The sequence below is a fragment of the Ursus arctos genome, unplaced genomic scaffold, assembly GCF_023065955.2.
Source record: "Ursus arctos isolate Adak ecotype North America unplaced genomic scaffold, UrsArc2.0 scaffold_28, whole genome shotgun sequence".
NCBI classification, from domain to species: domain Eukaryota; kingdom Metazoa; phylum Chordata; class Mammalia; order Carnivora; family Ursidae; genus Ursus; species Ursus arctos.
Window position 1 is genome coordinate 20,395,635 of NW_026622963.1, and position 24,998 is coordinate 20,420,632.

Consider the following 24,998-nt stretch of genomic DNA (forward strand, 5'->3'; position numbering starts at 1 on the left):
TTTCAAATCCGGGCTGCATGAATTGATAGGATAGAAGAATTTACTGTATTTAAATCATCTTCACGGGCCCTGTCAGTAGGAAGTCTCTCACCCCAGTTTATGAAGTGCTTTTAGTTGTTCGTCTACAATCCATGGGTTCCTGGGTGAGAGATTAGGTATCATTTGCAATTTATGTGCTCGGGATCTCTACCTCTCAACCATCCATCAAAAGTGACAGCAGAGGGTTTCCACAATTACAGGGTAAAGGGGCGGGACAGGAAGATTTAATTTACATAAAACATCTGTCCCTGAGCACCTGGGGAGGATATCCCCTCAAAGAGTCTCCTTCTCATGGTTCTTCCTCCCTGGGCCCCGTACCATCTCTTCATCCTGGGGAAAAGCCACTGTTCTGTCTTTTAAAATCATTTGTATTCAGAGTTTCTATTTTTGGTGTACCCGCCGTATGCAAACGAAGATTCTGGGATGTGGCATGAATAGATCCAGTCCAGGCTGGGGGAGCTGGGGGGCCTCTCTGCTTGGTGAGGCGGAGCTCAGGGAAAGTGCTGCCTGGGCTGGGGTGCAGGGGAGGGGAAGCTGCAACCACTTACAATCGCGTCTTAGAAGAGTCTTTAATGGTGCAGGGAAATGTTCTGTATGAAGTTCTGTGGTTAAAAAAAAGAACTTGGAGAGAAAGTACGTGCTGGGGCCAAAGAAAAGTACTGGAAGAAAATAACCAAAATATTATCACTAGTTATTTCTCTATTTTCCAAACTTTCTGCAAAGAGCATATGTGATGCTTATAATCAGAAAAAGTCCTCTTTTCTGTTATGTCTTAAATAGCTCAAGATTTAAAATTCATTGGCACGGCCACCACACACATGGAGCCGGGCCTGGTGGAGGAGGGGCTCCTGGGGGCCTCTGATCAGGGTGGCTGTGGGGACCGAGCTGTCACCTAGAGCGCTGTTCCGGGGTCGGATGGCCCCGGTTTTCTGAGTCTCCCAAAAGGTCCGATTTTATATATCTCCTAGTGTCCAGGCAGGACGGGCTGGTGGCTGTCATTTCTCCTGCTTCCCAGCCACGTGCCAGCATCACTGAGACCCCCTCTCTGGGCGAGGCCCGGGGACACCCCACCTGCTAGATGCAGAGTGTGATCAGTAATGGAGGCAAATGCTGGGCACGGGGAGGGCGGCCGAGGACATCGGCACTGGGAGAGGCTCGTGGCTCCCTCCCTCTCCTTCTGTGGTGCTCTTGAGGAAGGGTACGCCCCACCACCTAAAGACCCCTCTGGGAAACACAAACCTGAACACACACTGAGAAGTAAGCGGCCTGCTCCTCGAGACGCCAGGGTGTGGCCCTCTGTCTTCCAGATTAAAAACTCCTAGTTATAAATCAGAGATGGGAGTAATTTTTTAAAAAACAGAAATAAGAAAGAGAAATAAACTGTTGACAGCAGGGAAAGTTGAAAATGACTCCAGAGTTCTATTATAGAAATAATCATCGTAATCATTCTATTATGTTCCACTTTTAAATACCGGAGTGACAGCGTGCTACCAAGGAAATGGTTTAAATCCTATCTTTTCCAGACAGTTCTGTTTCCTCTGTTGCTGTCCTGTGCTGGGGACGCCACAGCGTGGCCCCAGATGTCATTTGAATTCCATCACATTGGCCAGCACAGGACGGGAAGAGAGGTTTTCCAGAATGAGGCTGGAAGATTCCTGAGCTGGGGGGGTTGTTGCTATCTGGCCGTTCCCCAGCACGCGCTGGGTCCCCTGCGCCCCGGGGTCACAGTCTGTGCAGCCCCGAGAAGTGCAGAGCAAGCGAGCCCGGGGCCTCGTTGTGTGCTTTCAGGCATCCGCATGCTGGATGGCGACGTGACGGATGTGGTTGAAGCCAAGTCGCTGGGCATCAGACCCAACTACATCGACATTTACAGCGCCAGCTGGGGGCCAGATGACGACGGGAAGACGGTGGACGGGCCTGGCCGACTGGCTAAGCAGGCCTTCGAGTATGGCATTAAAAAGGTGTGAGTCGTCCGGGGCTACGGTGGACCTCGCCAGGGTGGGGGGAATAGTAAAAAAAAGTATTTTAGCAATTAAAAATTAGAGTGATACAGGCCAGAGCCCCAGAAATGGGGCTGGGAAGGTCCTGCCCTGCCACCACCAGTGTGAGGGAGACGTCATTTCGGGGCGCAGGGGAGTGGCTCTCTACCAATCAGAGCAGAAGGATTTCACCTTGTCACAGAGTGACTATTCCAGCAAGTGCCCGCTGGTCACCCACCAGACCCAGGACTCTGTGCCTTGAAGCCTGACGGCCCCCAGCTGAGGGGTGTGGGCAGGTGGGCCGTAGGGGTCGTAGTCTAACTACCTGGCCTGTTCCTTGAACTGTGTAGGTGGAAGGGGTGTCCTGGGCCTCAGTCCACCTGCCCACAGCCATGGAGCTTTTGTGTCTATCACGGAGTGTGCACTAATCCGGCACCGCCACCCCCTCCCACTTTCCCGTCCAGCCCCCACCCCCCAGGCAGGAAGTCTCGGCCTTGTTGCCCTCCCTGCCAGCACACAGCCTAACATGTTGAGGATTTCTTGGATAGAGCCTCACCAGGGACCAAACAGAGCAAACATCCAAGCACAGGTTCTCCGCTGACTGGTGGAGGGGAGCAGAGGAGGCTGGCAGGCTTCTTCTCCACCGGCCAGGAGGGCCACCCACAGTCACTCTGTGATCATTAGTCCTGGATCCCTGGGAGTCAGACATGCAGGGGGAGGGGGACTGGGACCTGGAGATGACCCAGTTCTTATAAGCCAGCTGGTGAGGCAGATTTCTGGGCGAGGACAGCTTCCTGGAGCAGACAGATGGAGCTGCGGTCAGTGTCCGGGTGGCCCTGGGCGGCCCAACAGGGCCCAGCCCAGAGTACAAGGTATGGCCTGGTGATGCTGCTGGGGGGTTGGGCAGGAAGTCCAAGCATCCCTGGGCCAGCATTCATACTTCCGACTTCTCCTGTGGGAGGCGGGACAGTAGGGCTGCAAAGGGCCAGGGGCGGGGTGGGGGGGATTTCAGGTCCCTTTTATTATTTATGCTTTAAAACGTTTTTTTAAAAGTCCTTATTTTATTATAACCCATGCGCCATGATTAAAATGTGATTAATAAGCAGTTAATGAACAAATCAAGTATTATGAGAGGATTCTATGAAAAGCAGCCTTTCTATGTCTCCCCTGCCCATCCCCTCGTTCCACCCTGTAGAGGAGCAGTTTTTTTTTTTTTTAACTCTTTTCATTTTTTTCTTTCTTCTAAATAATATGAGTTGATTGCTTTTCTGGATATATTGAGTTTGGTCATTTTCTATGACCTTTTTATAGGGTTTGCGTATTTATCTCTTAGCATGTCCCCAACCTGGCATTTGACCTCGAGGTCAGGCTTGGGACACCACCCCGCTTCCTTTGTCCCCCATGACTCTAAGGAAATGCAAAGGCTGCTTCCTTCAGGTGGCTGAGCCCCTGAGCTGTGCCAGGTGCTGGCCCACAGATGCTGGAAGGTTCAGGTGTGACCAGGTCAGCTGCTGCCTCCAAGGGGCTGCTAAGTAAAACTCTCTTTTCCTCCCAGTGCTCGGCTCCCACCAGCCACTAGACCACATGGATCTCACTCTTGATGGCAAGCGGAACATCCTGAAAGTTAAGCTTCCATTTAAGCCGTAAATTAGAGATCTCATTTTCTGTGTGGAGGATATTGCTTGGAACAGTGTTAATTCTAAACACTTGTCATTCTATAGATGATTTGGACAGATCTGGGGTCTCAGGACAGGGCCCTCCACTTCCTGGAGAGGTCAATGATCGTGTTCAAATGATGGTTGGGTATCTCAGCTTCACTTAGCTTTGTGTCGCCTGAGCCCGTGCAGGACTTTGGAAAGTCTGGAGCCGCAGAGAGGGGCTCTTTGCATTCCGGATTCTGAGTAGTGTCGGCTTTATCAGGCTGTCAGCAGAGTGAGGAAGTTGCAGAGGGGACCGTGTGGCTCCCCGTCATTCTTGTCACAGTTTCTTGAAATACTGAGGTCATTCCATTTTTTTCCTAGTCATTCTGAAGTAAAATATATCATATAGGGAGCCTTAAATCATAGCTGTCTGAAGTCGTCGCTGAAAATCCTCCTAGAAATTTGATGATCTCAAACCAGACCACATTCCCCCCATCTGTTTTTCCTCCTCGATGCCCCATTTGTCAGCTAGGGTCTCTTTTCTGTCAAGTCTGACTTCATCTCTGGTAGATGATGTGGTTTGGTGGTAGGAGACTTCAGAGGCCGTCATTTGGCATAGAGATGTGCCTGATGTCGGTCCTTAGGAAGCTTTACCCCTCACGAGGCTTGTCATCCCGGAGGGGACAGGCAACATCGTTGAGGCTGGACGAGGCCTTGGCCGGATGCCGGGCATCTGCAAGCCCTCAGGAACGGTGCTTTGGAGGTCACAGAGGAACCCTTTACCTCTCAGGCATGGCGCTGAAATACATTTGGATCGGATTGAGGTTGTGACTTTCCTGAACAGAAACACAAGTTCATGGCCAGGGTTGAACTGTCCCCTATAGCTTCTGTCCCATGGCTTCCAAGACCTGGGAAGTGAAACTACAATCCTCAGAGACAGCTAAAACATCTCTTCAGGGCCGCCTGGGTGGCTCAGTCGTTGAGCGTCTGCCTTCGGCTCAGGTCATGATCCCAGGGTCTTGGGATCGAGCCCCACGTCAGGCTCTCTGCTCACTGGGAAGCCTGCTTCTCCCTCTGCCTCTCCCCCTGCTTGTGTTCCCTGTCTCGCTGTGTCTGTCTCTGTCAAATAAATAAAATCTGAAAAAAAAATCTCTTCATACCTCAGATCTGGGTGTTTCCCTCCACCTCATTCTCACATCCTCTTTAGGAAACTTTGTGGGACGGAGGGTGGTGTTGGATGCTTGCACCTGTGAGGAGTAACTCCTAACTATTCATCAAGGAGTAACTGTGCAGCCCTTGTTCCTCAAAGTGGGGTCCGGAAGCGGCCATGCGGGCATCACCTGGGAGCTCATTAGAAATGCAGAATCTCGGGGCACCCCCACACCTAGCGAGTCTGAGTCTGCCATGTAGCAAAACCCCCAGGGACCTGTGTGCACAGTCACGTATGAGGCGTGCTGTCTGCGGGCGTTCTCTGGGCTGCTGGAACAATAAGCTTGTAGACTCCGCTTTGCAAAATGACAGCCTTTCATAAATAATTTGGAGTGGGGTGGGGAGGGTCTTAGAATTCTCATGGAATAAAGATAGGCTCTGAGGGGTTAAATACCTTTCCATTTTGATCTGAGTTTCTTTGAACTAGCTTCCAATTAATCTCTCCCTATAGGAAATTATATGCACAGACACACCCATTTCCACAGTACTTGGTGCCTTTCTTCCAGAAGGTTGACCTTTTGGCTAAATGTGAGTAACCTTTCTGTGGAGCTCTTGGCCATGCGGACGGGTCCGCCTGGGAGATGTGGAAAGCAGCATGAGTGAGGCAGCTTTGAGCAGCGGGACCTGGTGAGCACAAGGGACCTCCCGTGGGCTCTATTGAGAGCCTTGGGTTAGAAACTGGAGGAAAGGTCAGAGTCATGACAAATGGGCACAAAAGGGCAAGGAACCGTCGTCCTCTTGGGCTACAACGTGGAGAGTCATGGGGCTTTCCCGAGCAGGTGGGTCCACTCATCCCAGGGTGGACTTGAACTCCGGGTGAGTGTAATGCATCCAGTCAACAGCAAGGCTTCCGTTGGACTCAATGGGGATCGCAGAATTTTGTTGCAAGTTCTCTTCAAATTGGCCAGTTGTTGAGCATAGGTATCAGTTTCCTCCCACATGTTTGGGAAGGACGGTCCTTGGCAAGGACACCGAGGTAACCAGCCCCATGTGTCCGGTGTCGTGGAGATGGGTGTTGGCGCTGCTCTCTGGGGCTGGCTGAGCACCACCAGCGGGTCCCGCCACTCAGACAGAATGGGTCAGTTCCATCTTGGATTAATTCATCTTGACCTAGTGTTTGGGACTGGGGCGAGCACTTGGTTGGGTCAGAAATCATTGACTCTGTGGGTGTGGGATGAAACAGAGCTGCAGGAACCTACCCTGACTGCCTCTGTCTTTCAAAGACTTGCTTTCTCATGTGTGTTCTGAAAAATGAAAGCTTACACTCAGGTGAAGCCACTGGCTTTGACTGGCGTTGACCACCTGACTATTTTTTTAAATATTTTATTTATTTATTTGAATGAGAGAGAGAGAGAGCATGAGCAGGGGGAGGGTCAGAGGGAGAGGGAGAAGCAGACTCTGCACTGAGCAGGGAGCCTGATGTGGGGCTCAATCCCAGGACCCCAGGATCATGACCTGAGCCGAAGGCAGACGCTTAACCCACTGAGCCACCCAGGAGCTCTCACGGGATGGCCACAGGTGGCCATGGCATTCTGGACCGCGACCCTTTTTACCTATTTAGTCTTCGCCCAGAATTCACTGTCCCACCCTCTCTTTTCAAAAACTTGCTCTCCAAGACATGTGCTTTTTCCACTGGCTTTTTAGGAAAATTCGCCCTCTGCCCCACAGGACCAGCTCTTTCGATCTCGAAAAATTAATATTATCAATTCAGCCATCCACTTTCATCTTACCAATACTTGTGGCACTGCTTGCTCTTTGCGATGATAGCTCATTAGGATAGAAATTAAAGGCATGGCTCTGAAGTGAGAACGGCTCAGACGAGGGCCCTTGATCGGCCCCTGAAGAGCAGAGATGGCTTTCCGGGCCGCCTCCTCAGTGCAATCCTGTGATTCTGCCGTTGTAAGGCTGTGGTCACAGGCAGAAGTGCTCTATGAAAGTGACACGAGAGCCCATGGAACCATGTGGCATCTGTATGGTCTGAGCGCATCCTTTTCAGACCCTTGGGAGGGACATCCCGAAGGAAGGACTCCGGGCCTGCATGAGACCCAGCCCGCGAGGTTCTGGCTGCGGGGACTGACTCCTCGCTCTCCTTCTTCCCCTCTAGGGTCGGCAGGGCCTGGGCTCCATTTTCGTCTGGGCGTCGGGGAACGGCGGGAGAGAGGGGGACCACTGCTCCTGCGACGGCTACACCAACAGCATCTACACCATCTCCGTAAGCAGCACCACCGAGAACGGTTACAAGCCGTGGTACCTGGAGGAGTGTGCGTCCACACTGGCCACGACCTACAGCAGCGGCGCCTTTTATGAGCGGAAAATCGTGAGTTCTTGTGGCCAGGAGGAGAGCCTAGGACGCACGCCTGCGGCCCTTTGGGAGCAAGTTTCTGTCCCTCTTCACAAAAAGAGGAGCCAGGTTGAGGCCAGTGTATACGGGGCCCAGAGTACCGACCTCACCCATCAGTGAACTGGTTGTGCTTTGAGGGGAAACCCCAGTCCCTTGGCAGCCACCCTCTGACCCTCCCTTTCTAATTTTTGCACAGAATACCAATTAAAACCTTCTCTGGCTTTAGGGATCTAAAAATAGCATTTAAGAATGGGGTGCATTCTCAGCGCCATGCCTCCTTTTAGCTCTCTAAATTTCTGTGGTCACATTGCTTGGACCCAGCTGACCAGTTCAGTTTCAACGTGCCAAGTAGCGTAGGAGAAAGGCTTGGTTTTATACTGAAACCATTTAGAGATCCAAGTGTTCTCCCAGGCAGTTCTTTCCCCCAACAAAAGGACTTTCCCTGGACACTTCGAACTGAGTAGTGGTTTCTGTCTGTTACGTTCACTTCAATGAACACCAGCATGATTTCTCTTTTAAAAAGGGACTGTTTTCTTTCAGCATATGGGTGGAATTTCTGCGTTCTTCCTTCCCTACGGGCTTTCCTCCTTTAAGAAAAGTAAAGAGGGGGAGGATTTTGAGCCGAAATTAATGCAGAATTCAAATGCACAGTCATTAGGTTGGTTTTTAGACGTTTAAAAAATGAGCCCGTGGAGCTGGCCAGACACGGTTTAATTTTAAAGCAAGCTCACTAGCATCTTTTTATTTCTCCTGCTGCTGAGCCACGTCTCTAGAAATTATTTGCAAATTCAGTTTTTACATTTTTCGGCGGGAGCATGCAGGCTCCCTGTTCCCCGCTTTGCCCCGCACGGGCTGAAAGGTCAGCCCCACGGCTGCTGGCCACAAGCCTGGCAGCGGCCCGGGCTGGTTAACAAAGGTATTAATTTATTTTCCTTTTCTACTGAAGCGCGCGCCCCTGGGACAGACAGCCGAGATCCCGAACGGTGTCCTGTTCATTTTAGGAATCTAGCTCATTTGAACACTGGCTTGCTGGAGTCTCGTTAAACAGGCCTGCTGGCTGCAGGCGTACGGGGCTGAGGTTGGGTCACTGAACGCTTTGTACCGGAGGCGTCCTGCCGGGACGACCGTGTCTCCCATCCGGGGAGCAGGGCTTGCTGCTTTAGTTGCTTAATTAATCACACTGCGTGTGCACACACCTTAGCTACAAAATGCCTTAATTCTTTATCCTTTCTTTCTTTCTTTTTTTTTTACTCTCTTCTCTGAGCAATAGCGTATGATCAGAAGGGTGTAGTTAAGAGGAGGGTAAAAGAAAATCACTTAGTGGTACTTCCTGGGCTGGGTCTCTCCTCTGAGAGTATGGATGGCATTTTTGCTGGGGTTTTGGTTTTTGTTTTTTGTTGTTGTTTTCAACTCATCTAGAGCCAAGTTTTTGCTCCGAGACCTGCAAGAGAACCTTCAAGGGGATGGACTTCTCTGGGTGGTTGGCAGCTTGTAGTCTGTGTGGTTCAGGCAGGTGTCAGCTAGAAAGCAAGTCTCTGTCCCATCCCGTACTCTGCTCCTCTCTGTGCAGTGAATGCTGACCGTGTTCGCCTGGACGGAGGGAGTGCCCGGTGCTGACACGTGACTTGTAATAAAAGCACTAACACCGAGCAGAGCATCTCTTACCATTCGTTCCTTGGCTCTGTCTGTCATTCACTGAACTCGAGCAGAGTTCCACGCATGACGTTGGGTCTCGGGAAGCGGGGGCTGCCCACTTTGGTTGAGCCATCCGCTCCCTGCAGGGAGGCCCTTCTGCTCACTCCCCCGGAGCCCTTCCTCAGAGGCTGGAGAGCTAGCCATGGGCCTCCCCGGCTCTTGGGAGCATGGCCTCCTGCCCAGACACCCTCAGTTTCCCTCAATGGCCACCACTTACTGAATGTAAGTATGTTTCACGTGCCAGCTGTGACTTTCACCAGAAGCCTTGTGAAGGACCCATCATTATGCCCATTTGCAGGTGAAGATCCTGGGGTCAGAGGTGCATCCTTGTCCAGACTTCCCTGCCCTCAGCTGCCCTTCCTAACATCAGGATGCCTCGGGCGGGGGCCTGATCTCTGCTGGTGTTTCTTTTTCTTTTTCTTTTTTTTATAAAGATTTTATTTATTTATTTGACAGAGAGAGACAGCCAGCGAGAGAGGGAACACAAGCAGGGGGAGTGGGAGAGGAAGAAGCAGGCTCCTAGCAGAGAAGCCTGATGCGGGGCTCGATTCCAGAACGCTGGGATCACGCCCTGAGCCGAAGGCAGACGCTTAACGACTGAGCCACCCAGGCGCCCCTCTGCCAGTGAATCTTCCTGTGTGTGCGTGAGACGGGCTGGATCCTGTCTCTCTGGGTGATTGTCAGCCTGGCCAGAATGTGATGAAGGAAGGTGCTCTGTTGGGAAGAGGAGACTCTGGATTGTGATGACTGGGGAAGGTCATTCCCTAAGGTCATGGAGACTGGCTACTGAAGACTTGCTGTTGGCGGGGGTGTCCGTTTCCTGTTGCTCTCCTAACAAATGATCTCAAACTTAACAGCTTAAAAGAGCACCGAATTATTATCTCAGAGTTCAGGAGGTCGGCAGTGTAACAGCCTCGACTGAGTCTCTATTCTGAGCCTCGTGAGGCTGAAACCCGTGTGCTGGCCGGGCCGTGCTTTTTTCGAGGGGCTCTAGTGGAGAATTCATTCTGTGCTCTTTCAGGTTGTTGGCAGACGTTAGTTCCTTGTGGTTATAGGACTGAGCTCCGGTTTCCTTGTGGGCTATCTGCGAAGGGCTGTTCTCAGCATCTCCAGGCCGCCCACATTCCTTGGCCTATGTTCTCCTAGCTCCCTCTTCAAAGGCAGCAAAGATGGTTTCGGTCCCTCTTCTGCCTGGGCTCTCTGACACACTTTTCTGCCTCCTTCCACTTTTAGGGGCCGGTGATGACCTTGGGCCCACTGGATAATCCAGGGTATTTTCACTGATTAGCAAACTTAATACCATCTGCGGCGTGCAGGGGAGTAGCTCAAGGGCCAGATCCCATCTAGCCCAGTAGGTGAGGCACAGCTGAACCCATGCGTGGTGATCCCACGGTGCTGCTTCTCCAGGGCGGTTCAAAGACAAGGGACACATCAGGCTGTGCGCTAATGAGTCCAGAATCAACATCGCCCCAGAGGAAGGCACACAGAGCCCCCACGGTCTGCAGTCGACTAGCTTTGCCTTCCCAAGGAGAACGGCCAGCTTCATTGTCCCCCACAGCAGGCCCTGTGAAGGTCACGAACACTCCAGATTCATCTGCTGCTGCAGATCGAACTGGGTGCTTTGGGACACTGTCAGCCATGTCCTGGTGGAGGAGGAGCTGTGACCTTCTGTGACTGATCGCTGATCTGGGTAAAGGCAGGGATGGTCTCTGGGCCACGTGGGCACCTCCCCTGCCGTATTCCAGCTGCTGTGATGTCAGGGGTGGCTTGGGGGTCGTTAACGTGGGCTATGGTAGGTGGGGACTCCGCTTCCTTCTCTTACCTCTGTGTCACAGCACGCCGTCTTCCGCAGTGAGGTTCTGTGGCTTCCTGCTGCGTGTCTTCCCTCCACCTTATCTCCCGTCCCCACCCTGTGATCCGCTCACTCCTGCGGCGGTCCCGGTTCTGTGTATGAGAGCAAAGCAGACCAGCAGGGAGGAGCAGACACGACCCTGAGTGTGGAGATAATCTGCGGCGTGCCTTTTCCGTCCCTGGGACCGGGGGCCACACGTGTCGAGGTGCAGTGTCTTGAGTAGCTTCTGACATCTTGTAAGAGCCAACTTCACCTCTTGCTGCCCTGTCACCCAGGTCACCACGGATCTGCGGCAGCGCTGCACGGACGGCCACACTGGGACCTCGGTTTCAGCCCCCATGGTGGCGGGCATCATCGCCTTGGCTTTAGAAGCAAAGTAAGTTCCCACTTGCCTCCCCTTCTTTTCCTTTGTTTTCTGTAAGTTTTTATTAGGGTAAAATACACAGACGTGACCATTTTAACCATTTTTTAAAAAAGATTTTATTTATCTATTTGAGAGAGAGAGAGTGTGTGCACGTGGGGGGGAGGGCGTGAGGCAGGAAAAGGTTGGGGGAGGGGAAGAGGGAGAAGGAGAACCAGATACCCTGCTGAGCAGGGAGCCCGACACGGGGCTCAGTCCCAGGACTCTGAGATCACAACCTGAGCAGAAGGCAGACGCTTAACCAACTGAGCCACCCAGGCGCCCCCCATTTTAACCAGTTTTTTTTTTTTTTTTTTTAAGATTTAATTTATTTGACAGAGAGACAGCCAGGGAGAGAGGGAGCACAAGCAGGGGGAGTGGGAGAGGAAGAAGCAGGCTCCCAGCAGAGCAGAGAGCCCGACATGGGGCTCAATCCCAGAACCCTGGGATCATGCCCTGAGCCAAAGTCAGATGCTTAGGGACTGAACCACCCAGTCCCCCCCCCCCCAATTTTAACCATTTTTAAATGTACATTTCATCAAGCACATTGACCTTGAGTAACCATCACCACCGTCCATCTGTGGAACATTTTCATCATCCCAAACTAAAATCTTGTACCCAGTAAGCAGCAGTTCCCTGGGCTGGTCAGCTAGGGACACCATAACAAAATACCAGAGACTGGCTGGTTTAAACAACGGAAATGAATGATCTGGCAGTTCTGGAGACTGGGACTCTAAGGTCAAGGTATCAGCGAGGTTGGTGTCCTCTGAGGCCTCTGTCCTTGGCTTGCAGATGGCTAGCCTCCCCCTGTGTCCTCACACGGTCTTCCCTCTGTCTCCGTGTGTGTCTAGATCCTTTTATAAGAATACCTGTCATAGTGGATTAGGGCCCTCTCTAATGATCCCATTTGACCTTAATTGCCTCTTGGAAGACCCTGTCTCCACATACAGTCACATTCTGAAGAACTGGGGGTGAGGGCTTCAATATATGAATTTGGGAGGACACAGTTCAGCCCATCACTCTCCCCATCACCCCTCCTCCAGGTCCTGGCAATCACCAGTCCACCTTTTGTCTCTATGAGTTTGGCTGCTCTAAGCACCTCGTGTAAGTGGAATCACATAGGATTTGGGTTTTTTTGTGACTGGCTCACGTAGCACAGTGTCCTCAAGGTTTACCCACGATGTCGCATGGGTCAGGATTTCCTTCCTTTTTAAGGTTACGCTTAATGGATATGAAGAGACTCCTTCCCTTCTTTTTCCTTTTTAAAGCTCACCATCTCCTGCCCTTTGTAGGACCACAGAGAGCTGGGGGGACCAGAACCCCAAGCCTACTTCCCACGCGGCGTCGTGTGCCAAAATCCCACTTCAGGCGGCTACACATGCTCTTTAGAAACTTTAGTTTATAAACTCACAAGGCCGCGGTGATGTTTTATCTGTCACAAGCCAAATAAGAATTCTGGAGTTGTTAGTGTCCAGGTCGGTCAGAAAGAAAAGAGAGTTTACTGCACGCGCAATCATGGTGTCAAAAACAAATTTAGTTCAGACGTCAAAACTGCCTCAGAACAACCCTGCCATTTGAAGTAGTCAGTTGTTGTCGATGAGATTTTAAATGATTCAAAAACTCATATTTGGGCTGCTTAGATCCTTACGATTATGGATGTTTGCATGTTGGTTTATCCAAAGCAAAAGAGCATACAACTCAAATGCTACCAGTTTAACAAAGGAATAGCTAAATATTTTTGACTTTCAGGCCAAAATGTTAGCTTCTGTGTCCTGAGGCTCTTAAAAAAAAATCTAAATAATTACTTACTTGTGTGGAAAGTGGCATTCACATACTTAGCAATTCATTGTTTTCTATTTCCTTCCATTCCTTATTGGAAGCATGCAAGGAATTTTGTTAGTCAAAACTGAATAGAAAACAAGCTTCATTTCATGCCAGCTTGTCCCATTAAACTTGGCCTGTGGACACATGAAAGCTCTGGTAGTCGTCTTCCTCGCCCTTCTAGCTCTCCTCAGAAATGTACAGGTGGCTAGGCTGAAAACGGCATCAGCTCAGAGCATTTAAACCTGCAGGACTGGGCAAGGAAGGGGCGGGTTATAACGAGGGACCCTGCAGGTCCGAGGTGAGGAGAGTGGAGACAGAGGTGGCTCAGGTGTCCAGGGAGCAGGCCTGCTACTCCCGTGCCTAGCACGGCCTTCAGCCTCACACAGGGTCTGAGCCAGGCAAAGCCAGATCGTTCTGGGTGGAGGAGGTCTCAGGGATTCAGGGAGGACCTGTGGACAGCATGTACCAGAAATGAAGGAAGACCCCCATGGGTAAGACCTGTGCATAGGTTGTCCTGGTTTGTGGCTGTCTTGGGGCTTCCCTTCAGCCCCATCTTCATTGAAAAACATTTCCAATGCCATTTCTTAGCTATGCTTCTCATACAACGCTATTTCTGATTGTATTACCAGAGTCCAAAATAAAATGGATGTTTCCAACATTCTGCCTTTCTGTACCCATTCTGTCCTGAGCTCTGGCACCTTCTGCTGGAGCCATCCTTGATAGGCCCCGCAGTAACTTGCCGGGTCACATGGGAAACAAGGGGTGCAGCCCCATCTACTCTGATTGAACTCTAAAGCCTGTGTCTGTATGCAAGAGGGTGAGGCCTTGGGCCATGTGGGGCCTCAGAATCCCCCTTGAACAATGAGGTTGGCCATGGGCCCTCAGGAGGGCCGTAGGGCAGGGGAGGAAAGCCAAGCAGAGGCCTGGAAACTGGACTGATGGACATGGTTGCGGGGAGGTGGCCAGGAAGCCAGTGGGCAAGAACATGCTGGAGAAATCAGAGAAGACGGGGACTAGCACCTGGAGAGTGAGCCTCCAAGGGAGGAATGCACGTGTGCCCCAAGACTCAAACCACCGTGAGGTCCCAGTGGACGACAGGCGAAGATCCAGTGTGGGAGTTCCTCAACAGCTCGAACAAAGCTGTGGTCCTATAATTCTACTTGTGGGTATATACCCAAAAGAACAGAAAGCAGGGACTTGAAGAGCTCTTTGGACACCCCTGTTTATAGCGGCGTTACTCACAGTAGCCAAAAGGAGGAGATACCTCAAGTACCCATCAGTAAATGAATGGCTACACACCATGTGGTCCGTACAAGCCACGAGGTCTCCCTAAGCCTGAAAAAGGAAGGGATTTCCGACACCCTTTACATACAACGTGGATGGACCCGGAGGACCTCGTGCTGAGTGAATAAGCCAGTCCCAACAGGACATGTACTGTATGATTCCATTTGTATCAGGTTCCCAGAGTCGTCACATTCATAGAGACAGAAAGCAGAATGGTGGGGGCCGAGGGGCTGGAGACAGGAGGAAACGGGCAGTGAGTGTCTAATGTGGATAGAGTTCCGCTTGGGGAAGATGAAAAAGTTCTGGAGATGGATGGTTTGTGATGGATGGCCCACCACGTGCGGGTCCTACTGGCTCTGCCCCATGCACAGAAAAATGGTTAAGGTGGTAAATTTTCTGTTTTATATATATATATTTTAAAGATTTTATGTATTTATCTTTATGTATATATATATATTTAAAGATTTTATGTATTTATTTGAGAGATCGAGCAAGAGAGAGAATGAGAGAGGACAAGCAGGGGAAGCAGTGAAGGGAGAGGGAGAAGCAGGCTCCCCACCGAGCAGGGAGCCCCACATGAGGCTCGATCCCAGGACACTGAGACCCCGACCTGAGCTGAAGGCAGACGCTTAATGGACTGAGCCATCCAGGCGCCCCTGTTATGTGTATTTTTAAACACACACAAAGAGTGGGTGCCTGGAAAGACAGTTGTAACCTCTGTGGGGGTGCGGCAGGCACTGGGTCAAGAGGAGGGGTGCAGGCCGCCCCGAGGGTACTTCCAGCCTGTCTGTGACCGGGTCTTGATGATGTGGACAGAGTGGGTTATGACACAGTATCATCAGACGAAGGATCCTGGTTTCAGGTGTGAAAAAACAGAAACAAAACAAAAGGTGGACAATGTATCTTAGACTCAAAAAATCTGTGGTTTTTTGATCTGTGCATTTTTATTATGTGCACGTGTTCTCGCAATGAAACGTTTCCACTTGGCACCAAAACAAATGTATTAGAAATTTCAAGTGACTAAAATTTCGAATTACAGTCGGTAGCAGGTGGGGCCACACAAGGGGCGGGTCTAGGCAGATGAGGGCTCTAGCGTGCTTTCCTGCGCCACAGCATTGGCTGGTCTTGAGGAAGAATAGCCCCCAGGACTTAGAAACATCAGGATGTCCCTCTCTCCCTGCCACAATTTTTTCGGTAGCCCTTGGACACACTCAGGTCCACCTTGGCCGTGGGGCTGGGTTTTTAACGCTCTGGATTTTAGGTCGCCCGCTGCACTGTTTTATCTTAGGATTTAATCCCTGGAAACCATTCTTTACAAAGAGGTGATGAAATAAACCCTCGCTGAGGAACGGAGCCTGCGGGGCTTCCTCAAGTCCTGACTCGGGGCTGGCTCCTGTCACCATCGCGGATGGGCCTGGGCAGCTGTCATTTTGACCCGTGTGCTTCACTGGTCTGCCGTTGTGTCATTGCAGTAACCAGTTAACCTGGAGGGACGTCCAGCACCTGCTGGTGAAGACATCCAGGCCGGCGCATCTGAAAGCCAATGATTGGAAAGTCAACGGTGCAGGTCATAAAGGTGCGGTGGCCGGTCCCGTTGGGCTGGGCGGGGACCGGTCAGCCCGTCCCGGAGGGCCCACTGGGGTGACCTGATGGAATCTCTATTAAGGGGTGCCAGGAGCTTCTCAGAAAGAATCCCCAAATCCTCAAAGAATCCCAAGAGTGAGAAGTATGTAGCTAGAGATTTTTAAAAAGTATCCTGGACATTAAGAAAAAATCCTAAGATCGATAGAATCCAGGGTTCCCGAAACATCAGGACTTTTGCCATCCAGAGACCACCTGTAGCAAGTATTGATGTAATAGTTCTCTTTACACTGACTTGCATTTTTCTTTACATAGAGATCTATGTTTTAAAAGGAAACTTTATTATATCTACCTAATCACGGGTTTGATGGATATTTTTATTTTTTTTAAATGCACATCAAAACAAATCCATGACAATTAAGATAAATAATGTTTGTTTGTATGCCACCTAAGGGCATCTTGCATTCTTAGTCCTGAGTAGCTTTATGATTTTGAAAAGGGCCCTCGGTTTCCTTATCTGTACAGTGAGGACACTGAGATAGTTATGTATGTTACTTTCTAACCATGAAACTTCTGTCTGTGTTACAGAAGTAACTCATGGAACAGCACAGCTTCTTTCCCCAACCCAGCCTGGTACAGACCTGGGTTCCATGAAATCAACCCACGGTCAGGGCTGGTAACCCAGATATTTGGAGCCTCTCGAGCAGATAATTATAGGACTGTGCCACTGGCTTTGTTTGTCTGGCTTCTTACCAGAGATCCTTAAAAAAGATTTACATTCGGTCCAGGTATGTTAGGGAGGACTTCTTTTTCCTTTTCTGAAGCTCGGGCCCAACTATTTCGACACCGAGCCTAATACTACTCTCTGTAAAATATAGGGCAAGCGTTGTCTCTGTAAGTTCCAAGGGACATTCCTTCTAATAAGAAAGCCATTGATCAGGCCTAATGCATTTGTCTTGCAAGAGTGTTGGTGGTAGTGGTATATGCTGTAACAAGAGCTGACCTACATTTCAATGTCGGCCTAATTAAATAGGAAAATAGATTGTATCTCGTTCTTGACCCTGCCTCTTAAATTAAACTTTGAAACTCTCCTGCCGTGCCCAGATAAACACTGGATCGGGCCAACTCACAAGCCCTCCTGGTCTGCATTCTGAGCAATGCCACTTTCCCAGAATACCCTGGGAATTGAGCAGGCAAAGAAAATGGTAAAAAAAAAAAAAAAAAAAAGGATGAGCCCGGCCTTGCTTTCTGATTTATTACACATTGTGGTCTCATGAATCAAAGGGTCTCAGGTTTTTGTTTCTCTGGTCTGGTTTATGATTCGAGGAGCTCAGATGTCGACAAGTCCCTTCCGTGGGGGGGAACCCATCCCTGTCCCCCAAAAAGAAAGTACTAGGCCCTCTCAACACTTTTTTCCGATTCTGCACCAAAATGGGCCACGTGTCCTGGCCCGCATTCCTGACTTGAAGGACTAGAGGCCGGGGGAGGCTAAAGCAGCTGGGATCTTGGAGCAGTCCTCCGAAGGGCTACAACCTGGGCTTTCCAGGAGATGGCCCATGTTTCTGCCCCCCGTCAGTGACACAGGTGGTCTGTCCCAGGACCGTGGCAGTCATGGACCCGGTGCACCGCGTGGGAGCCTAGCAGAGTGCGACAGCCCAGCCTTGCTCCATTCCTGGGGGCAGGGGGTCTGAAGGCTCTGTCTTTTCAGTCAGCCATCTCTATGGATTCGGCCTGGTGGACGCAGAAGCCCTGGTCATGGAGGCGAAGAAGTGGACGGCAGTGCCCGCCCAGCACATGTGTGTCGCCACCACGGACAAGAGACCCAGGTGAGGCTCGGCTCAGACACCACGTGGCTTATCAGGACTGTCAGTGTGGATCCGACTATGCTGTAAGGTACTGCGGGGGGCGGTGTTCACACTCGTGTTCCCGTGCCCATTGGTGCGCACACGTGTGTGTGTGTGTGTGTGTGTGTGTGTGTGTGTGTGTGTGTCGGGGGGGTTGTGCGTGATAGTAGGTGTATAGACGTGTCTGCGTTTTCTCTTACGGATTCTGGAGCTGGAAAAGAATCACTCCTTAACTCGTGGCTCTTTTGAGGCCTTTTCCTGTCAATTATAGATCTCCCCGTAGTAGGGACTCAGACGGCCCATAGTCCCTCGCATTAGACATTCCTACCGGGACTATTTAGCGCAGCCGACCAGACCCGCGATCAGGCGTGCCCAGGGGGGTGAAACCGGCAGCAGGGATGAGTGACCTCTCCGTCAGGTGGGAGCCCTAGCTGCAGCCCGGTCCTGCCTGTCCCGAGAGCCCGCCGTGTGACTCCTTCAGCCATGAGCAGGACAGGCAGCATCTGCCCCTTCCCCCATGCAGAAGGGGGTTTATTATCCAAAGTGCAGAGCACTTTTCCTCTGTATCGCTTGAATCTGGACTTTAATAACCTTCTTGAGGCTTAAGCACTGGGGTTTTTTAACAAGCCTTGAGCCATGTGCTGTAGGACGCTGGCTTCTCCTTTCTGCACCGTTCGGACACTCCCAGCATCGCCTTTTGTAGTGAGTTGTTCTAAATCGGATACATTTGTTCATTGAAATTTTTGTTAAAAAACAAACTAACAAAAACAGCTGCAAAGTAAATCAGATAGCAAGAACCCGACTCCATTAGGAGAAGAAATCAGATTATTCTTCTGAATTCTGCCATTGCCACTATACTTTTTAAGAAGGAGAATGGTGTTTCTCTAGGCCTCAATATCTGATAAAGAATGGAATGCTTTTTTTTTTTCTAGCTGTAACTATTTATTACCTTTGGGAAAATGTGCGTTTGGAGAAAGAAATGTTGCAGTGATTAAAAGTGACCCTCGCTTTATCAGCAAATGCAGCTCACTCCCTTTGATACTCCTTTTCTTTAAAAGCACCTACCTCTTATAATATGTTCTTTTGCCATAAAATGTTGAGGAAAATGTATCTCCCTGCCACCTGGCCTGCAGTAGGAATTCAGAAAGTGTTTGTTGCATAGGTAGCCAGGAAAGGCGCTTTTAAAAAACTGCATTTGCATCCTGCTGCTAATTGTGAAGGCTGACTGCTGGGTGAGCCCTCCCAGGCCTGACGGGCCAGTAGGCAGGCAGCAGATCTCAATCTTGACGTTTTCAAGCATTGTCTTCTCTGGGGAGCCTTAGTCTGTCAATTCAGAAGAAAGTGGGAGGTTCTCTGAGATCTAGAAGGCCTTTTGCTTTCTTTTGTTTTGCTTGTTGGAAAATGCCCGGCAGATGGAGAATCAGACTCCAGGTAAGGGGATGCTGGGCTCCTGGGAGCTGGGTCCTGCCCCATGAGGCCGCCACGTCCAGGCCCACCTCCCTCCCACTGGTCTCCCCATCAGGGCGGCTCCTGAATGAAGCATTCTTCTCCTGCCAGAAATAGTTTTAAGATGGTAGAGTGGTGCCTAGGTGGCGAAGGGTTGTTTTTATTTTTATTTTATTTTGTTTTTTAAGTGAAAGCACACAGAGTCTAGACAGCACAGGTTGAGGGAACCGGCCGTAACATACAGTATGACATTGTTCCTGTCCTTTGAGGGAAGAAAGGACTCTGCAAATTCCAACAGAGGGGAAGAATCAGACTTCTGTTTCGGAAGAAAAATTATCTTTACATTTAGCGGTTTGAGGCTCTTTCTAGAATATTCGGCCAGCCCGCTATCCCAAAGCCCTTGCTTCACTGCACACTTGATTGTTCCCAAGGACATAAGGGCCTCCAGATAGAGAAAGAGAGGGAGAGGGGGAGAGAGAGAGAGAGAGAGAGAGCCTCTTTATCTGGCCATCCGTGTGTACCTGTATAAGTGGTATGTTTACCTCTTTCCTCTTGGGGGGAGGAGAAGGGCCACTCCGGTGTGGTGAAGCTCAGGGAACTGTGTTCATGGAGCGTCAAGGATGGATGCCCTAGAGGAGGTTGTGGCCACATCTGCCATTTTTACAGTAATGTCCTACGGAGTGCGAGTCAGAGGGCCTGGGTGTTGATGGTCACATGCCAGGGCAGGAACGAAGAGCAGTGACCTCTCCGTCCTCTCCTGCCCTTCAGCCCCAATCTGACCTTCCTCTCCTGGGCTAGGTCACAGCTCAGGGAGATAGTTCTCACGGCCACACAGGAGGAATCCGTGGGTCACCCCTTCTGCAGAGCTCACCTGCTGCCCCAACCTGTGCTCAGACACAAGCATGGCACCCACTGGGCCCCGAATGACCACGCAGGCCCCGTTGGTGTTCCTCTCCTGGACCGCCCTGTCCGATGCCACCCCCAGCCCAAGTCACACAGGCTAAAAGGAGCAAGAAGACCAACAGCACAGGAAAGACCACAGCAGAGGGAAGCCGGGCTGCCACTGCAGACACACGAGAAGGGCCCCATCAGGAAGCAGCTATGACTGATTCTCTTTAATTTAAAGAAAAGCAATACAGGGACCCCAAACAGTAGGTCAGCATTTCCACTCTGGACACTGTACATCCAAAGACTGTGGGGTTTGCGGTGTAGCCTGTCTCTGTCTAGATCTTCCTCCTGACAGAGAATTAGAAGTCCCTTGGAGTCTGGAGAAGGTCAGGGAGCCTGCCTGGAGAGGTGGGGAGAGAGGGGACTGCAAGGGTGGGGGTGGTGAGGAACGAGAGGGGCCAGACCCCCTGTTCCAAGGTGCAGCCAGATCTCGCTGAGCCATCTCTTCACGGCCTGTCACCCCCTGACCCCAAAACAGACTGAGCCCCCCCAGAACAGAGGCCACGGTGTCTGGCCCAGCTCTCCAGCACCCACAGTGCATCATGGGAGCTGTCCGTGAATGCTAAATCTTCATGCACAACAAGGGGGAAATCTGCAACTTGACAGGTACTCTTGCAAAAGAGAATGCCTGGTAACATTCCAGAACGTGTAGGAGAGATCCTTACCTAGTCTTGGGCACAAACGGATTTCAATCTGCTTACAACTTTTCTATTGCCTGAGCAAAATTACTATGTCTGTGTGTCAGAATAGGATCAAATTGATACTTAGAACCTTTCTAAAACTGGAAAAGAAAATCAAGGTCAGTATCATTCCTATAAATGAAAAAAAAAAAAAGGTCCAGCCATTAAATATCTTCGTTGACCCTTAGGATGTTTCTAGCCAACACTTCCCTTGTGTCTTTAAAAATCCAGACTCCCATGAAACATTGTCTGACATCCCTGACTCTCTACTCCCTGCTGGAAACACAGCAACAACAGCAGAGTCTCTTCAAACAGGAAGACCTTATCTAGTTCTCTTTAGTTTTCGTGGGTTTTGGAAGGTTAACCGTCCAGACAGGGTTTATGACTTAGTGTGGTTGGTCTTTTATTTAAAGAACTCACACGACCCAAAAATATACTTCAGTCCTGAAGGCTTTGAATATTAAGAATCATCTGTAGGCCAGACCATATATTTATAGATGTTCAAGAATTAACTATGGATTAAGCACATTAATTTCATTAAACCAGACCACATGCGGTGGTCACTTTGTAACAAGTCTACTTATAAATACGTAGGGAAGCATGATGGATAATGATCATCATCAGGTACTTACCATGTGCCAGACATTGTCCTTGGACATCCTGTGTACTCACACATTCAGAGCACCCACCAAGGGTGTGGAGTTTGGACACGATTTTCCCCCCATTTATATATTGAAGAAACTGAGGCACAAAGGAGTCGAGGAGTAGCCTGGGGCTGAGCTGCTACCCCAGGCTGCCTGTCTCCGGAGCCCACCTTGCCTCCCCTGGGAAGGAGCACATCACGGGAACTCAGGCAGGACCGAACCAAATGGAGTGACCTGCACATTCTCCAGGAGACACCTTCCCCGTCTTCCCTTTGCGTCCCCAGCCGGCTATGCACACCGGCCCTGAGGACAGGAGATCACCTTGGCTCTGGCTGCTGGGAAGTTCCTCCAGCCTTGGCCAGCTGCCAGCACCCCAGAGGTCAGGCCCAGGTGTCTTGTCTGCAGCCGCTTAGCTAGGCAAGCGGGCAAGGCCACATGGCTCCTGTGTCCCGATGGGGACGACCTGTGCGGCTGGGACCCACAATGGCCCAACTTCACACAGCCTGGCTTAGCATCTTTTCACAACCTAAAAGCCCCCTTATCTTTGGGCTCTGGCACTACTGTGCAGGACGTCCCCACACCCCACCCAGCAACTCTCTCCAGGACATCTCACAGTGCGCACTCCTGGATACCATACGAGGCCCTTGCTTCTGGCTTCTTCCACCGTGTCATTCTTACATAGGGCATGGCTGGGTATCCTAAGAAAACTCACGCTCTGCTGTCCTGCTCTGGGTGGTGGTGGGGTGACCATACCTGAGTCCATATATTTGTCTTGCCTCCTGCCACCCCTGGAGACACTTGGTGAATGTTAGCAAGCTGCCTGTTTTCCTACAGCCCTTGACCTGCCAAGTTCATTTTTTGCTGCAAACCTGTTTCCCCCAAATTATAAATGCAGCTTACTTCAAAAATTAATATCTGAATTTGAATAATACAGCCAGTTCTCATTATGCACGGTAGTTACATTCTGTGAAGTCACCGCAAACACTGAATTCGCAAATACAGAACCATCGCTGCTGGGGGACCTCCGGGGTTAGTTTCCTGCGAGCCTCTGCTCACAGCATTTTTGTCAACTGATCCATACATAACTTTGCTTTATGTGGGTTTCTGTTTAAAAGCATTTGATTTACTATCTATGCCTGATTCACTAACGTTGACCGTCAGGCCAACAGCACTGCAACTCCTGTCTGTGCGAAGCTCCTCCGACAGACGTGTTTTCTCTGTAAGGCGCATCTCGGCTTTCCAGCGCTTAACGAAACCAGACGGCTCCTCGGCAGTGTGCTTCAGAGCCATTCTAAGCAATGAAACCACCAACAAAAGAAAGAAAAATGTGAAAAAAACGTGGCATTAAAAATAGATCATAGGAAGGACACTGGTTCACGGTATGAGAGCTGAAACCGGGAGGCAGAGTGTCACCTTGTTTGGCCTCACCTGGGAACGTGTTTACTGGGCAACTCCACTATCTTGCAGTTCTGCATCTAACCACAGGTGATCACAAAAGCACCCCAGGTGCTGATTGAGGTGAATTTGTAAATACGGAATCGTGAATAATGAGAATTGCCTGTGTATCGTATTGTCTTTTTCGCTCCCCATCAGATCGAATCCTAGAGCCGGATGGGATGGGCAGAGCCAGCTAATTCAGCCCCTTGTTTTGCACAGAAGAAAAAAAAGCATATAAATTTAAAGACTGTGTATTAAAACACCTTACAACTTAATCACGAACAGCATGTCTCGATTAATGTACTGGATTAGCCTCTTTTTTTTCTTTTTAAATTTTATTTCTAGCCTAAATGATGTGCTGTAGTTTCATGATCGAAAGGAATTTCACGTAAGGAGAACCCTAATGTCAGCGATGTGAATAACAAGTGTACGGAATCTGTCTACCTCAGACTCTATGACCATTCTGTCGAGAATGTTCATCCTAGAACACCGATCTAAGAGGTGACCCTGGAGCTTCTTACTGTCCCCATTCAGATCACTTCGTGTTCTCCAACAGAGTCAGTTGCTTTCATAGAGTTTAATTGAACAAGTCTGTCCCAGTTAGCCCCTCTCCACTCCACTTATTACCCTTTAGAAGGTCTGCGAAAGGGTTTCCTGGTTGACATTCTGGTTCTTTCCACTGTAATGGTCCTGGGCTTTGCAGCAGCCTCATCTTCCCAAGACGGATGCCAAATACGGTAGGGGGAAGGGCACCCCTGCCTTCCTTCCGATTCTCGTGGGTGTCCCACTCAGCACTATCTCAGAATTGTCTAATGAGGACCTGGACCGCTCTCGCCCCGAGCCCTGCAGCTTGGGAAGGTGGCATTACCCTGGAAATGCTCTGTGCCAGACCACAGATCTGCCCTGGTAACTGAGCTGGGGAGAGGTCTTCAAGGTGGGAGTGAGAAATACTGGCTTGTCCTGGGTTCCCAGCCAGGGCAGAAAGACAAGCGCAACAACGGAGGGTTCCCACTGATAAGCTACCGATCCGCCTCCCTCCTTGCTTCCCCCGCCACTTGGTTTGTAGGTCTCCCCCAGTTCTAAAAGCGCACCTTACACCACTTTGCCTTTACAAAAGTCTTAGTGCCTAGAAGAAATCGGATGAAGATTTCTGCTTTTACCCAAAAGAGGAACAGAAAACAAAAATAGCGTTCAGCATGGGTTTGGCAGCGAGCTGTGTGTGATAAAGGCAGCAAGTGCCTGAGCGGCGAGAGTGGCGCCCCCAAACTCGGTCCCCGGGAACTACACCCAGCATCTCAGCATCAAGCCGCCAGAGCTTTGAACAGTGTCTGCGGGCATCTGTGCTTTAGCTTGGTTTATTCTGTGCCTCCGTTAGCAGGATGTGTCCTAAGGTATCAGAAAAGCCAAAGAGAAGTTACTTTTTAGCATCTGGGAACGCTCACATGTTTTTCCCCCCATATAAATGAAGGGTAATTGCTTCTTTGTTTTCTGCCTTCGCTCTCAACTTGGGACAGGTTTCATAGGAATGCTCTACTTTCAGAGAGCAGGGAAAACCCGTCCTTGAAAATATTTATCTTTGGCTCTGGATTTCACTCTGATGCCAGAAGAGCCTGAGTTTTGTGATTTGGCGAGGGCCTCGAATTGAGTTGATGGGGATCTTGTTTCTACACATTTACAAGATAGCAGATGCTGTTACACTGGAGAGAGGTAGGAGGTCGAAGGAGTCGCGGTCCGGAGCTACTAGGAAGTTATTGTCAATGCCTGTCGCTGGGAACCCTCCACCCCCTCAGGACAAGCGAGCTGTTTAAGAGACATCAGGATGAAAGAGGAACATCTGGAGTATCAGTAATTAAGTCTGAAATGTGGTTCAACAGGAAGTGACAAGTCTGTCCTCAGAGATCGGTTCAAAGTAGGGCAGTCTCCATAGCTTAAATATCACTGGGTCTGGAGGTAGGTCTTGTGGGATTTTTTTAACCCCTTGGGTTCCTTTAGGGTCCTAGGAGGATGGCCTGGCGTACACCGACAACAATTCCAGAATTTAATCACAGTGGAACATTTTTAGTTACCCTTGGGAACTTGAAGATCTTTCTTAGTCAGTTTTCATGGTTGAAGTACAACCTAGCCATGTTCGTGGGACAAAGATAATCCCCGCGTG

At 50.2% G+C, this 24,998-nt stretch overlaps 1 protein-coding gene across 4 annotated transcripts in view; it reads left to right on the forward strand.

The window, feature by feature from the left end:
* Positions 1-24,998, forward strand: part of PCSK6 (proprotein convertase subtilisin/kexin type 6) — a 179,203-nt gene that overhangs the window by 93,946 nt on the left and 60,259 nt on the right. For all 4 annotated transcript variants that reach the window (XM_026510261.4, XM_048221121.2, XM_057303755.1 and 1 more), the window contains 5 exons: positions 1,828-2,000; positions 6,972-7,184; positions 11,031-11,131; positions 15,736-15,839; positions 17,553-17,670. In XM_026510261.4, the coding sequence (XP_026366046.3) occupies positions 1,828-2,000; positions 6,972-7,184; positions 11,031-11,131; positions 15,736-15,839; positions 17,553-17,670 (709 nt within the window). The remainder of the gene's footprint in view (positions 1-1,827; positions 2,001-6,971; positions 7,185-11,030; positions 11,132-15,735; positions 15,840-17,552; positions 17,671-24,998) is intronic.